We start from the raw sequence: 15,192 nt of genomic DNA on the forward strand, positions 1-15,192 counted from the left end.
GAAATTAATTCGGAGATCATGTGATCAAGCACGTGATATTATAAAGTAGTTCATCCTCTCTCCCACCTGCATTTCTTTTTTGTTCTCTATATGACAAGCTTCAAATGAGCTTACCAGAAAGGCAGTCTAGACAACTCTACATCCGACTTCAAAGGTTATAATTGAATCTCTGCTTGTTGATTTGTCACTATTACTGTTTTAAATTGTGGCAAGAAGACGATCAGATAAACCCAACAAATTAGACGAATCTAGTCTACAATTGAAGGCCAGAAATCTGAACCGAGTACAACAACGAAGAGATCGTACAGGGAACTCGGTGGGTAATTTCATCAAGCTTCGAGTGCGCTGGAACTTGGAAGTAATCAGCTATAAGAAACAATCCCCATGCCAGTTTCACAGTAGACAGTCTTACTAAGAAACAGAACGGAATCCGATCTGAACTCTGCCTGAGCCAGGCACCCATTTGTCAGGTTCTCTAGGGAACAGAAAAGGAAAACCTTCCCAGTCATTTTTCAATGCCAGAGGCAGAGGTAATGGAACTCACCTTGGGCACTATTTAGTCGCTGAAAAGATTCCTAGACTATCTGGGTTATTTGTCCTGTGCAAATATCAAACAATAAAAACAGATTCAATTCAAGGAATCGTAGCCTCTGATGACTTCTTTCTTACCTCGAGCTTCTCGTCCATCTTGGTAAGTAAGCATCGCGGTAGATTTCTAGAACAGGAACACAATCTTTCTTTTCGCTCTGAATTCCTCTGTCTACAACCTACATGTGAATGGCACGTGCCTGAGTAACTGAGCCCAATATAGAACACGAATTCCCACAAACAGCAGCAACTTGTAATGGAGTTTTTGCTTGCGCAGACACTTAAAATCTTCTTCTCCAATCTCCAGAAGAAAGGTTAATGTACAGTCGTTCCGTTGGGAACGTGCGCTTATCTCTTTGCTTTCCTTAATTCAAATCTCAGACCCTTTATTTTTCAAATCCGTCGGCTAGTTCCTAGAGACCCGAAGAAGTTTAACTTATCTCCTGATGACGCTTTCTTGATTTGGTAGTTTGTCCGTTTGCATCCAAGTCCGGAGCAAATATTCGATGGAGAGAAGGGAAGATTTCAAAGCGGCGCTTTACACCTTAATAATTCAGCCGTTGGTAAAATATCAAGTGGGCGCAACGGCGCACGCACATGGAAATGGAGACTACGAGCTGCTTCTTTTCTCTGGTTTGTTTCAATCGAGGCGGATGTGTAATATAGAGAGGAGAGGACTGATCGTTTCTTGACTAATCTTCCCAGTGCTGCTTGATTTGAGACGAACAGGAGCGGGTCTGTACTGAATTGACAAACTTAAATTAACCAAGCAGCTGAAAAGGATTCCTCACATGCAAGCTCATCGGATTCCTCCTGATCCCATTAGAAGAGAACAGGAAGGCATAGCTAAACTCTATTTTTTTGTAAAAATCGCTCACTATTGACAGAGATATCTTGCATTTTGTTATATTAACAGAGGCCCTGTATTTTGTACTGAACCAGCTCAACAATATATACCATTCAAGAAAATTATACTTTGGGAACTATCGCCATCTTTACCAGTCCTTCGTCGATGTTTGTTTGACTGATTGATGAACGAGCAACTTTCGAACGTGCACCAAATTCAGCCAAGTACATCAAGATTTAAAACCCATATGGACAAAATGAAAAACAGAAGCTAATCATCCTCTGGATCAAAATCCTTAATCTTGACATCTGCATCTTCCCCATACTGAATGCAGTTGTCGATGTATGACAACACGTACTGAATACTGCCACAGATAAAAAATATACAAGCATTAGTTTTTCTTTATATATGCTCTATGAGAGTAAGAGAGAGAAAGAGAGACAGACAGAGAGAACGGAGGGGTTGCTCAACCTTCTCTCCTTCCTCAAGTCAAGAGGTATGAAATTAACCATGTGATATTCATCAACCTAACAAAAAGAAGCACATTAAAGATGTTATTATAGAAACCAGGAGCAAAGAAATAAAAAGATATCGTAATCCCCAGAATCCTAATCAGTGTTGTATGATTGACAGATATTTCAAAATGAAAGATTTGTGGTCATCAAAGAACTTGACAAGGATTATTGAGGTGCACAATCACCAGTTCTGCCAAAGCTTTGTTCAGCTGTGCAAACTGAGGAGCCATGTGCTGATTCAACTTTGATAAAAGAAATCTTGCCTCTGGATTCAAATACCTACAACCAGTGCACAGAGTGAACATTATGCACTACAAAGATTTCAAACTAACAGAGGATCCAAATTTCAACATAAATATTCATATTCAAGGAGAAATAATATCCAGAGATCGAAGTTTCCATATCATGCCTACGCAAGAACATCACAAAATCTCATCCTTCTATCCTTAGTAATACAACAACAGAGGAAAGTAAGCGAGATATGTCTGATCCATTTAGGTCCTTTCACTATCTCAAGGAATTTGACCCTCCCTCTATGCTAAGCATAATCTCTGGAATAACAGCAATAATATGATTTTGCTTGATCAAGAATTACATTCTCCATGGACATCAGGCTAAGAAAACAAAGTAATAAAAATATCTAAAGAGATATTGAGAAAAAACTCACTCTTCGAGATCTTTTTTGTTCATCACAAGGTCCATCTTGGTAAGAATGTTGACATGAGGCAGTTCAAGCTGAACCATAGCAGAAAGAGATGCCATGCAACCACTTATATACTTGGTCACATCAGTCATGAACTGAAACAGATTAAAACTGAATAATGTTATGATACAAGGTTTGATATATGCATGCCTCATGAAAATGTAGTCGTTTTCAGTAAGCAATGATACCATACCTGTGAATCAAGTAAGTAAACAGCACAAACGTTGAAGCTCTTTCGTTTCAAGTGTTCCACAAAGTTTTTCAGAACTGGAACATGAGAGAAGAGCTCTATCTGGCCTGTACATCACAAAGCGTGTAAGAATTTAATTTACCATTTACAATAGTTTCTAGACCAATCAAATGAAACTACATAGATCTAAGTGCATGAAAAGCAGACACTATTGATAAGGAACTATTAAAGCAATTTGAGCGCACACTTGATTGGCAGTCCTGGTAAAAAATTACAAAGACTTGCACATGGCAAGGGTGTAGGCACATCAGACCTCCGAACAGAAAAGGTTAACCATGAACTGTTTGGACGACTGCTTCAATAAGAAGTAAGGTCATCCAACTCTGGTAGAGATCTCACAAAAATAACTACCGGCCATAATAAATGTCACAGGGACTCAAAAACATAAATAATCTTGATTAAAGACATCTATGAATGATATAGTGCAACAACATAAATTCAAAATCAACAGAATGAAAATACTTGAGTATAAAGATAACATGCACCTGGGCAGTCAAAAACAACATAATCATCATCCAAATAGTTCTCTAACTCGTCTGCCAACCAATCATCTAAATTTTCTTCAAGGTGCCTGAAAGTGTTTTAAGGAATTCAATCTGTACAGAAGCAATGTCAAGCAGTGTGCTGAGGTTCCCATTCATAAAAACTAACAAGTAAATGCAGACTAAATCATGTTCATCAAGGAAAAAGTATCAGCCATAGAATACTTGTCACCTTTTTTTGGAGAGGCTTAATGAATATGATCAGTCAAAAATAATTGTTAAACTGGGTCCAAGGCTCTATCCCAAAATGACTAGCCAACTTAAGGAACCTCTTTCCCAACTAATAAACTCATGATTTTTGTACTCACTAATCCATGTGGGACTATTCCTTAACACTCCCCCTCACGTGTAGACCCTCTTTTATAGCTCTACAAGTGGATAATTTAGAAGTAGACATTTTAGGTGTAGGCCCTCTTTTGTGGATCTACAAGTGGATAGTTTAGGTGTAGGCCCTTTTTTTTGTCGCTCTACACGTTGATAGTTCTTAGGTACAGACCCACAAATGAGTACTTGCTCTGATACTGATTTTCAGGACTCCATGATTTAGGTCATGGAGAAAAATAAGAGAGATACCATTGCTAACCAACTTAGGAAACCTCTTTCCCAACTAATAAACTCATGATTTTTGTACTCACTAATCCATGTGGGACTATTCCTTAATAATTCAATAGCTATTAAAAGAGCAGCTTCATCATAGAAAATAGTAATTCAAGATATTACGAGTAAGAGTGCTGGCCAATTAGACTGGATGATCTTAACTATTCACTTAAGGCTCTAAACAAGCTAAACAGTGAGCGATCTTGTGTATTTGGTCTCACGTTCCGAGATCTGCAAATTCGGCAGTTGATGTGCTTGCCAAGGAGGGAGCCTCCCTGCAATCTTGTTGTAACGGATCTGCTCCCTCATCCTTTGTAAATTTTCTCTTGTTAATATAAGTACATCTTTTTCAAAAAAAAAAAAAAGTGAGCGATCTTGTGTTTTGAAGAATGCCATTTTAGCTTCCTTACTTACACTTCCACTGGGTTGTGCCATTCCAAAAGGAAAAAGAATTCATGGTTTCCATTCATCTTAGAAGCCATTTCTATAATGGAGAAGTGAAGACCTCTCTTTCCTTTTTCTCTTCTTCTGTAGAATATAACTTTTTTTTTCAAACAATTAAGGGAAGAAAAGTTCTCATAAAAGGTAAAGATCGAATTAGAAGTATTCAGAAAATTTTAGCACATTTAGCTCCCTTGCACTGTTCAGGTTCACCACCTCTGGAAATATGTATTTTGCATGATGAAAAATATCAGTTAGGAAAAAAAAAAAATCCACTTAACAGAAAATTTTGAAAATAAATAAATAAAACATAACCAAAGGATACTCCATGCAATAGATAAGACCCCCATTGGGACCTAAACCAAGTTCCTCCATCACATCATCTAAACTTATCAGTTCTCTAATATCTGCAAGCAAAAGTAGCTCATTAAAGAAGGATCACCTGAAGAGACAAAAAAATACTTTATATGGACAAAAAATACAAGATTTGCAATTGATAGCTACCCATGGCAACAGGATAGTCGAAATGTTCCGCCGCTGGATCTAAATTCACTATATGTACTGTCCTTCGCATGGTCTCACAGTGTTGATATAAACTAGAACAGTATGTCGACTGAAGCCACAGAATAAGAACGAAAAAGGCAAAGCAAGTAGTCAGAAGAAAATTGATCCTTACATGCCTCATAACAAATAGCAAGTAAACATTGTAGAACATAACAAAACATAAAACACAAAGCGAGCGACTACCTTGCCACTGCCTGCAGGGCCAATAACAAGCTGTGCATAAACCATGATTGATCACTGGAGGTTGAATCACCAATTCACAAAAGATGTGCAATACAACCAGAGAATCAAAGAGACTCAAGAGCAGCTGCAGCAGCAAATGTAGTACACCATATAGCAGCAGCAAACAACAAGCTTAAGAAAGAGGAAGAAGCCATGGCCAATGACAAAAGTAAATCATTGAATGTCCTCTGTCACATACAAAAGAAATTTGATAATGTAGCTCTAAAACAAAAGAAATTAATAAATGAAATCATATAAGAAAAGACATATTTGAATTGTCTTTATCGCAGATTCATGGATGAAATGGCATCTTGATCCCTAATATAATATTCTATACGTACTCCCATCTTTTCAAAATAAAGAGTGAAAAAAATGGGAAAATGAGGGGAGATGGTCTGAGGACCACAAATATTATACAGCATATGGTGATTGGCGAAATTGCCACTGTGCATGACAGACATCCACAGCCTTATTATGCTAATATCTTTCAAAAACTATCTCAAATTACAACTATTCACTGTTAACACTGTATCTAATTATCCAACAGATTGAACCTATGACCCACCAGCCACATGGAGGGACTTTATAGCGTGAGGGCCTAGTTGAAGTCCCACCAGGGCAATGGGGTGCAGTCAGTCTATGCAATCACCAATCAAACGCAGGAAAAAAAAAAAAAAAAAAAAAACTTGCCTCATGAAGTGATATACAACTTCAGTTTCTTCTCAATTTTCAATTTCTTGCTGCATTAAAACAATAAAAGGAAAGCCTGAACCAGAATTTCAGTAAATATGTAGCAGTATGAGAAAAAATGGGCACCTCTAGCAAACAAAGGTAGTAAGCAGTAAAGAGTTATGTTTTTTTTATTATCTGTGGGCTCGCATGAAAAAACAGAAAACTGGATGGAAGGTGCCAAATGTCTGTCTCAGAAGTAAGAGACCCTAAAAAATATGCAACAAAAGGATGCAATAACAGGAATGGAAAACATGGAGACACTTCTCTCTCCTGGTTCAAGATGTTTAGGCTGCATCTGGCAGCATAGAAAGTGGGGAGAGAAACGAAAAAGAAAAGACAGAGAGCGAAATGGGTTTCTTTTCTCTTGTTTGGCAGAAAAGAGAAAATAGGAGAGAAAATGAGAAAGAAATAGTAGAGAAATGGATTTCTTTTCTCTTGTTTGGTAGAAAAGAGAAAATAAGAGAGAAAATGAGAAAGAATAGTAGAGAAACACGGTTTCTCTTGTTTGGATGGGCATGGAAAATGGAAAAGAAAGCAGGAAAATCTAATAATATTTTAAAATTTGTTAAATCCATTTTTTTGAAAGTTGATTACATGATCACACACTTCCCTTATCCCTGATAAGACTTGAACCCATGACCTCACACTAGAAACCCCCCAAGTGACCATTGAGCCAATGGCCCAAGTCAGTAAAATCCAAAATTAAGACCATCAACAGACTCTTATTTACAAATTCTTTATAAATGTATGATGAATTTTCTGCATTTCTAGTATTCCCATGAATTTGAAATGTGTAGATTTTTCCATAATTAAAAATACTATTACATCCACCTACAAAAATGTCAGAAATTTTGACAAGAAAATAATTAAGTATTTTTCGGAGTTATCTGAATGTGTTTGCTTTCTTTGAACATGTTGAGTAACTACCTTTGTTTCTTTTTTACTGTAAAAAATCCCTATATTTACAATAAGTTCATAATATAATAGGAATTATTATTGTTATTTCCCTCAAGAATATAATAATAATTATTTTTAAAACCAAGTTGACAAAGTAATTATTAAAGCCTCTGTTGTTAAAATGACTCAATCTAATTCAGTGTTATAAATAGGGCTCTGAAAGGACCGGATCCAGACCAGATATAGCAAGGTTCACATCCTATCTGATTACAAGCATCTGAATATCCAAATCCAAAAACTTGAAACAAAAGTAAATAACACAAGAGAAAAAAGATAAAAATAAATTAAAGGTAGATATTTCAAAGATCCTAAATATACCTCTGCAATCAAGAGTAATATTCTCAGTGTTATAATATTATCACAAATTTCTTCTTTGCCCATTCATATAAAATTTTAAACATAAAAATTATTTCATTATATTGTCAAATTTGAAGATATCCCAGCTTTGGTGGATCTCTCAATTCTGGTTCCAATCCAGAACGAATCAGATATCATATCAAATGTTCGATTAGGTTCCATAGGATCTAGATTTCAAATATTATCCAAAATTCCAGATTCAAATTCGAATGTTATCTAACTCCATTACAACCTTAGGTATAAAACTCGGACCATCCCAACCAATTGAACTAGGTTCAATTGGACCCAATCTCTCTCCTGTCATAACACTACAATATCTGGAATCAGGTCAAAACTCGATTGCCAATACAAGTATGCCAGTTCAACTGGTGAACCAACAGATCCAAACTAGTCTGCTTCTCCAGGGAATTTTTTTTTCCTTATGTGACACAAGCAAGGGAGGAGAAAGAGGGGCTGACTACTCCCTGTTAAAAATATTGGACATGGAAAGGAGACTCATTATCAGAACCAAGTTTTATCTAACGGGCCTTTGGCTATATGCACGTACAGCTCATGCAAACTTGAAGACTACCATCATGATGCCAACTCACTGAGACAGATCACCAAGAAATAAACACAACGCACTCATCCACCTATACATGCCACCTCAGTTGCCTAGCTAGATTAAGGAAGCAAAGAAATAGTTTTCACAGGTCTCTTTGTTACTTTGAATTCTAGTGAAACTAAATATTATGAGAAAAGACTAGCATCATTTAATATTCTCTTTGTGACTTTAAAATCTTTCGATGTTCCACTGCTGGACTGACAAAATGAACTGTCTACGGACAACTATTCCTACCTTTTCTGCAAGTGAACTTAACCTGAACAGTTACTATTAAAATGGTGAGCTGAACATTTGCAAATTTCAATAACTTTAACAGAATGATAGTTGCTTCTTGTTCACAGCATCGTGAAAAGAGAGCACACCACATTAATATACACCACCGTGAAAAGAGAGCACACCACATTACTATATATCAAAAGCAGAGATGCAGTTGGGTCTCCCATTATTTCGCACACCTGATAGTATTGTGAAGCCCAGATCCTGGAAACCTCCACTGAACGCATGAGACAGCAGAGGAGCTGGAAGAGTAAGCAAAGACGAAAAAAGATTTAAAAGAAGAAGGCTGCAAAGATGATATAACACATGCAGGAATTTGGGTTTTCCCATTAGTTAGGAAAAAACATAATGGCGAAAGGCACTATCAGGGGAAACCATTTAGCATTCTCACAACTGACTGCTACGAAGTTACATTCACTAATCAGAGGAAACACTAAAATATTATCTCACTTCAAAATCAAATAGCAGCAACAAAAAAATAGACGCTGACTTTCATAATCAAATAACAACTTAATAAGAAACAGAGGGAAAATGAAAGGTCAAAATTTTGACAACCAAATAAAGAAAACCATAAAAGAAAGAAAGAGAGCGAGCAGAAAAAGATAGAGAAAGAGAGGATAGAGGATTCGCACAGAGCCAGAGAAAGGAGAGAGAGAGAGAGAGAGAGAGAGAGAGAGAGAGGTACCAGCAAACCTTGGCGCCAGGGAGGGAATCCGGGCGGAGGAAGCCTTTCTCTGGCTCGTCGTCGAATTAGGTACGGAAGGTCTAAGAGAAGGAGCAGCGTGCTAAAATTCTCTCCACGTTCGCTTTCTTTTGTTTTCTATTCGAATTTTTTATTTCTTAATAAGTGGGGCTAGCGTGTGGAATGGAAATTCAATTATAAGGGGGGTTAGTCATAATGAACCGGAATGAATTTCCCTTTATTACCTAATTCATCAAATAATGTCGTTGAGTAGAATGAATTACATTGAAGTTAAATTATATCACTTCATTCTCTCAGGCAAAAATGGGAAAAGCTGATTCAGACCTATTTTGCGAATCAACCAATTGAAGTGCGCGATGTTAAATCACTTATAAGTGTAGTAATCGTGTTTATTTTAGTTAATTATCTATTTAGATATATGTTCTATTTAAGTATATTATAAAAGGTTACTCGTTCTCTTGTTTATATCATACGTTTCATAAGGGGGCACTAACACTGGAATCTGTTTTTCAGTACACTTGAACTTGTCTAAACTAATATCCAAATATGAGTTGAAGTTGAATCAATTCATTTAAGTTTAATTCAATTATTCACTTCAATTCAAATTCATTGTGGACTAAACCTTCGCATGATTTTTTAAAGGGTTTGTTAGTGCATGTGAGAGTGAGTGAACCCAAAGAAAATGGATTTTTGAAGTTCAAGTTCATGTCCAACATGAAGATCATGTCAGTCATGTACATAAACTTCATCTTCGCACTTGGTGTTAGTGTTAACGCCTTCATGTACAGGAAAACAGTTTTCAGTGTTATAGTACCCACCCATTAGAAAAACATAAAAAACAAGAGAATCCCTAAACTTTTACAGTACATTTATAATTACAACATAATCTTCGAACCCCAAATTAGGTAAAACAATCATTATTACTACACGAATAAGTTATTTAATGTATAATTAAAATATATTAATATATTTCTTAATTAAATTAGATATTTTATTATGCATTAATATTGTAATTACGTGAGCCAATGAAATACGCACATGATTAATTACAAGTAATAAATAAATAACGTTATAAATAACAAAAACGAAAGTAATATGTTTAACTATTAATTTATTAATAACATATGATATACTATAACCTAAAAATGAATGCTTTAAGAGCAAAAAATGATCTAATCATAACTTTAATACATTATATATTTGTACGTAATATTACCACTATTAAATCACTAATATACTACAATAAATAATAAATAAATATAATGAGTAAATAAAAAATTATTTTATTAAAAACGTAATATGGCGTGGTATTAATTAATAATATACTTCCACAAAATTGAAATTAATCAATTGATCAAATGCATATTGTAACTATATTTTATTTACCAGACTTAAATATCTAGTTGAATATAATAATAAAGTTTAATATAAATAATATATAAATAAATATACAACTTTATTACTAATGTGATAAAGTTTTATTTTAATAACCAGTTCGTGATTAGTATTAAAGTCATCAAATTACAAGTTCAGTACATAAGAAAAATACATGTTAAAAAATAATAAAAGATACAATCATCAGTTATCATTCCACATTCAAGTCGCTATGTCATCTCGAAATTGTGCAGCTCTTGTGGATTCTAATGCACGTTGCCTCCAAAAACTTATTACTTGGGTATCATCTTCCACAAGATCATTGCTATCATCGCTAGCTATATCATCCATTGCACGTAATTGGACCTCATCACCTCCTCCCGTGTAGGCAACTCAACCTTGTTTGAACTGGACTAAACACCGTAAACCGTAATTGAGAACCTTAAAAAACCCTAGACCCTAAACCCTAACCCTAGACCCATATCCCCAAAACCTCCTAAACCCTAATTCCAGAAGTTAAACAAAAAACCCTAGATCTTAAAAACCCTAAAAGTTCCAAACCCTAAACCTTATCACCCAATAAACCTTAACTGAAAAAAAAAATGAAAAAAAAAACTAAACCCTAACAATACCATAAATCCTTAACCCTAAACACTTAACCCCTAAATACAGAGCACCAAACCCTAAAAACAGTAAACCCTAACCTTAATAAATAATTTAGACCCTAAACCGTAACACTAAATCCCACAATTATGCACAAATAACCCAAAATTAGGCACTGAAACTAAAATTAAATCAAATACAACACTCATTTAATCAGAAAAAAAATTAGGGTTTAGTCATACCTTCTGAAATTTGGGGAAAACTGAAGCTGACAGCTGAAATCAAAGCCGAATGGGGAAATCGATGCTGAATCGAAGTAGAAATTAAGAAATCGAAGCCCAAATGTCAAAATCGAAGAAAATCGAAACCGAAATAGGGGAAATCACAGGAAATCAGAAGGTATTTTGGGGGGAAAGATAGCGAGAGGGAGAAGGGAGTGAGATGCCAAAAGGGAGAAAAGAGGGAGAAGGGACAGAGAGAAGAGAGGGAGGTCAAGAGGGATAAGAGAGAGGGAGAAGCGAGCGGGAGGTTCAGAGGGAGAGCGAGTCCGAGATGGAGAGAAGGACGCTGAAAGGACGTTCACAGCGAGAGATGGAGGCCGTAGAGAGGGAGACCAGAGAGGGACGATGGAGACGAGAGAGGGAGCAGAGAGCTCAGGGTTTAGGGAGACGAGAGAGGGGGTGTGGGAACGAAATGGCAAAAATGAACGAGAGGGAGTGCGGGAACGAAATGGCAAAAATGAACGAGAGGGTGTGCGACAGAGAGAGCCCTGCGCTCATTTCATGTACATGATTCTCAAAATTAGGCAGAAAGCACTTTCCGTTGTTTACTCTTGGGACATGATCTCTTGAGTCATGGTTGATCATGTACATGACATGAAGTTTGGCACTCCCTAATGACCTTAGGACATGAACTGAGTAATGCGCCTGAAGTTCATATCCCGAGCCATGTTGACTAACCCCCCCAAAGTGTCTTATCTAAGTATTTCACTTTCACTCATTCTTAAGAGAAATAAATGAAAGTAAAATATTTCCACTAAAATTGTGTTCTCTCTCTACATTTTTATCGCGTACATTAACACACAAAAAAATAAAAATAATTCACTTTCACTTCACTTTATCTTAGTGTGTCAATTTAAAAATTCATATGCCAAAAAATAACACAAAAGATGTTTTCTTACGGATGTTCTCCTAGTGGTATTCGCTACCCAAGAACTCTTGCTTGGGAAATTCCACTAGTTAGCTTTATTAGCGGGAATATACACAAAAAGATTTCTGCTCACGAATTGAATTTTATAAATTTAAACTTATTTTTCCAATTTAAAAATATATATGCCACAAAATAACACAAAGATGTTTTCTTATTGATATTCTCCTAATGGTATTCGCCTCCCATTCCACTAGTTTGCTCAATTAGCTAGAATTTACATAAACACAAATAAGATTTTTGCTTTCTTTTAAGCTATGTGTATGCTCAAATATATGATTACATCAATCTCTCCTAAGATTTATTAACTAGATCCTAGCTTTAACAAGTTCTTCTATCTAGAATTAGAAATTCTAGATCAACCTATGAAATAAAAGATAAAATTAAAAAAGAAGAAAAACTTAAACCCTTTGAGTTTGGTGGAGAGATAGGTTTTTCCTTTATAATTTCCAAACCTCCAACTTTGAGCACGAATGAGAATGTATTTGGAGCTTGATCAAATGTGATGCAAGGAAATTTTTTGAAAGATGTGGTATTTTGCAAGATTTCTAGTTTTTTCTCTGAAAAGTGGTTTTGAAATTGATTTCAAGTAAGAATAACTTTGAATGCATTACATTTGTGTTGAATAGCATATATGGAAGAGTCTTATATGACTTTTATAATAAGAAATCTTATAATGCCAAAATTAATATGGTGGAGTCTTACTTGAGTCTCACGGGAAGTGGTCTCATAGAAGAGTTTTAGTTAAATATGTTTTAGTTATATTAGTCTTCTATTTATAGTCAATTGTTTAATTATTTTAGAGCTTATTCTTTAGTGTTTAATTTTGGGTGTAATTGGGATAAGGGTAGTTTAATTGTAATTGGATTTTACTTCTTTCCTCTGTTATAAATAGAGACTCATGTGCTCAAATTACAACGAGTCAACAAAATATTTCTCTTTTCCATATATTCAATATTGTATCAGAGCAGGGTCTTTGAGTTGACTCAGTCAACCCAAAAAGATAATGTGGTCCTTTTCTGATCTATCATCTCTAGTAGTTTAGGTTTGTATTTTATCTTATTTCTTTTTTTCCTATCCCAGTACCCGTAGTTTTCTTAGCGTTCATACCTCCATATAGAATTTTTCTGTTAGAAGATGGGTTCAAGCCCACACGAGTATGGAGAAGGTCCACACGTCCAAGAGGGATGACATGATAGTAAATAAGGTGTCATCTCATAAAGATGGCACAAAGGTGTAATTCGTCAAGGAGAACATGTCTACTTGTGTCTTTCTTATGTAAAGCTTATAGTCCTAAGGGAATTATAGATATTGTAACATCCTCTCAAAAATTATAAATAGACACCCTTGGCTTGGGGTAGAGCATCAGTCTCTCTCCCCTTCTCTCAATTTGTCCAAGCTCTCTTAGCCTAAAGGCTCTCTCCTTTTTTCTCTCCTTCTCTTCTCTTCTTCTCTTATTTTCTTCCTCTCTTACTTTGCTCGAGGTTCTAATCATGGGGTCCTAAATTCAATAACAACTAATCGGGCTTTGAGTCAAGCAACACTATCATCTGCATTATGTTTCACAGTAAAGATCAACTTGCATCTAACAAGTTTCTTGCCAAATGGTAATGTTGTGAGATCCCAAGTGTGATTGGAATGCGTGGCTGCCATTGCTTCCGCCATGGCTACTTTCTACCCTAGATGTTGTAGGGTTTCTTGAAAATCGGTAGGAAGAGTGATGGAAGAAAGATCTATAAGGAAGGATTGACAACTTGGAGACAAATAGTGAGAAAAGACAAAGTTGGATATAGAATAGGAAGTAGATGGTCATGTAGACATGAGCGAGGTTCTTGTCTAAGTGTGATGCGTCGAGTGTCATACTGAGGGCCAAATGGAATAGAAAGTGAAAGAATCAAAGGATGTGGAAATTAGGATTCCATGGTGGCCTCGATCAACGTGGTGGAGAAAGAAATAAAGAAGAAGAAGAGAAGAAAGGAAGAAGAGAAAAGAAGAAAAGAGGAAGAGAGGGACGATTGGTTGAGAAAGAGAGGGAGAGCTCTTGGGAAAAGAGAGGAGAGGAGGTTTACAATGACTACAATGCCTTTAGGGCTACAAGCTTTATGAAAGAAAGACATAAGTGGATTGACATCATCTTACATAATTTCACCCTTATGTCATCCTTATGAAGATCACTTTATTTACCTCCTTTGCTACCTCTAGACGTGGGTGAGGATTTCCTCTTTTTTACTTGTTTTACCACCCTTCACATGGGTGCCTTCTAACACTCCACCTCAAGCTGGCTCTGAAACATCATATATCCCCGGCTTGATCCTCATGGTGGAGAGAAATTTGGAGCTTCCACAATTTGATTGTGAGATGAGACGTGTTTGAGACTTATAATGCCTGCTTGCAGCTTCTCTTTGACAAAGAGAGTCAACTTCAATATGCTTAGTTCTTTCATGAAAGACTGGGTTGGAAACAATGTGGATTGTAGCTTGATTATCATAATGAAGTTCCATCGGGCCACTTTTGTTAAATCCCATTTCTGCTAGAAGGGATTAGATCCTTAGAAGTTTGCTTACCAAATGTGTCATAGCTCGATATTCTGCCTCGACACTTGTTGATTTTAGGATTTCATACTCTTAAGATCTTCAAGTTAGAGTGTAGAAGAGAAGAAGGATAAAAGAAAAAGTGATGTCAAGTGAAGGAAAAGAGAAGAAGAAGAAAAGAAGAAGTGATGTCAAGTGATTGTAACAAACATATCATCTCTGAGTACGAGAGTACCCCATGAAGACACATTGAATTGCCTAGGGATCTAATTTAGTAGTATGTGGGGGAAGTATCGTGAACAAAATAGGTACACCCAAAAACTCTCAAAGGAAGAGAGAACAACTTATCACCAAGAAAAAGATAAAAATATGGTGTTTGTTTACCAAACACTGAAGAAAGTAACCTATTAATAAGATAACATGCAGTGAGAAGGGCATGAGGCTAGTAAAAAGGAGGCACATTCATATGATGGAGTAGAGCATGATCAACCTCAAGAAGGTGTCTATTTTTTTTCTTTCAGTCACACCATTTTGTTGTAGTGTATAGATACAAGAGGTCTGGTGGATGATGCCTTTGTCC

General features: G+C 36.0%; 1 protein-coding gene across 8 annotated transcripts; it reads right to left on the bottom strand.

Annotated features, from left to right (window-relative positions):
- Window positions 1-1,466: 1,466 nt before the first annotated feature.
- Window positions 1,467-8,984, bottom strand: LOC137941683 (uncharacterized). 8 transcript variants are annotated; one of them, XM_068787194.1, is made up of 12 exons: window positions 8,881-8,984; window positions 8,375-8,437; window positions 5,960-6,009; window positions 5,231-5,354; window positions 4,988-5,096; window positions 4,809-4,890; window positions 3,389-3,474; window positions 2,847-2,950; window positions 2,618-2,748; window positions 2,136-2,229; window positions 1,907-1,962; window positions 1,467-1,799 (listed from the first exon to the last, which is right to left on the bottom strand). In XM_068787194.1, the coding sequence occupies exons 4-12, from the start codon at window positions 5,273-5,275 to the stop codon at window positions 1,706-1,708; spliced, it is 801 nt and encodes a 266-aa protein (XP_068643295.1). In that variant the 5' UTR covers window positions 5,276-5,354; window positions 5,960-6,009; window positions 8,375-8,437; window positions 8,881-8,984; the 3' UTR covers window positions 1,467-1,705. The 8 variants fall into 8 exon arrangements, with proteins under 8 accessions (XP_068643295.1, XP_068643296.1, XP_068643300.1 ...); XM_068787195.1 differs by having other exon boundaries at window positions 5,960-6,035; XM_068787199.1 differs by having other exon boundaries at window positions 8,889-8,974.
- Window positions 8,985-15,192: the final 6,208 nt, after the last annotated feature.

Source organism: Aristolochia californica, unplaced genomic scaffold (assembly GCF_029961685.1).
Source record: "Aristolochia californica isolate CCGP_79_NKW_82.1479 unplaced genomic scaffold, dmAriCali1.0.hap1 SCAF_9, whole genome shotgun sequence".
Taxonomy (NCBI): domain Eukaryota; kingdom Viridiplantae; phylum Streptophyta; class Magnoliopsida; order Piperales; family Aristolochiaceae; genus Aristolochia; species Aristolochia californica.

Coding starts and splice junctions, on each gene's coding strand:
- LOC137941683 (XM_068787197.1), bottom strand. CDS start 5,275: ATGGTTTATGCACAGCTTGTTATTGGCCCTGCAGGCAGTGGCAAG. Junction 3,475..4,808: donor GGTCTTATCTATTGCATGGA/GTATCCTTTGGT, acceptor AAACACTTTCAG/GCACCTTGAAGAAAATTTAG. Junction 2,951..3,388: donor TGTTGTTTTTGACTGCCCAG/GTGCATGTTATC, acceptor TGTGATGTACAG/GCCAGATAGAGCTCTTCTCT.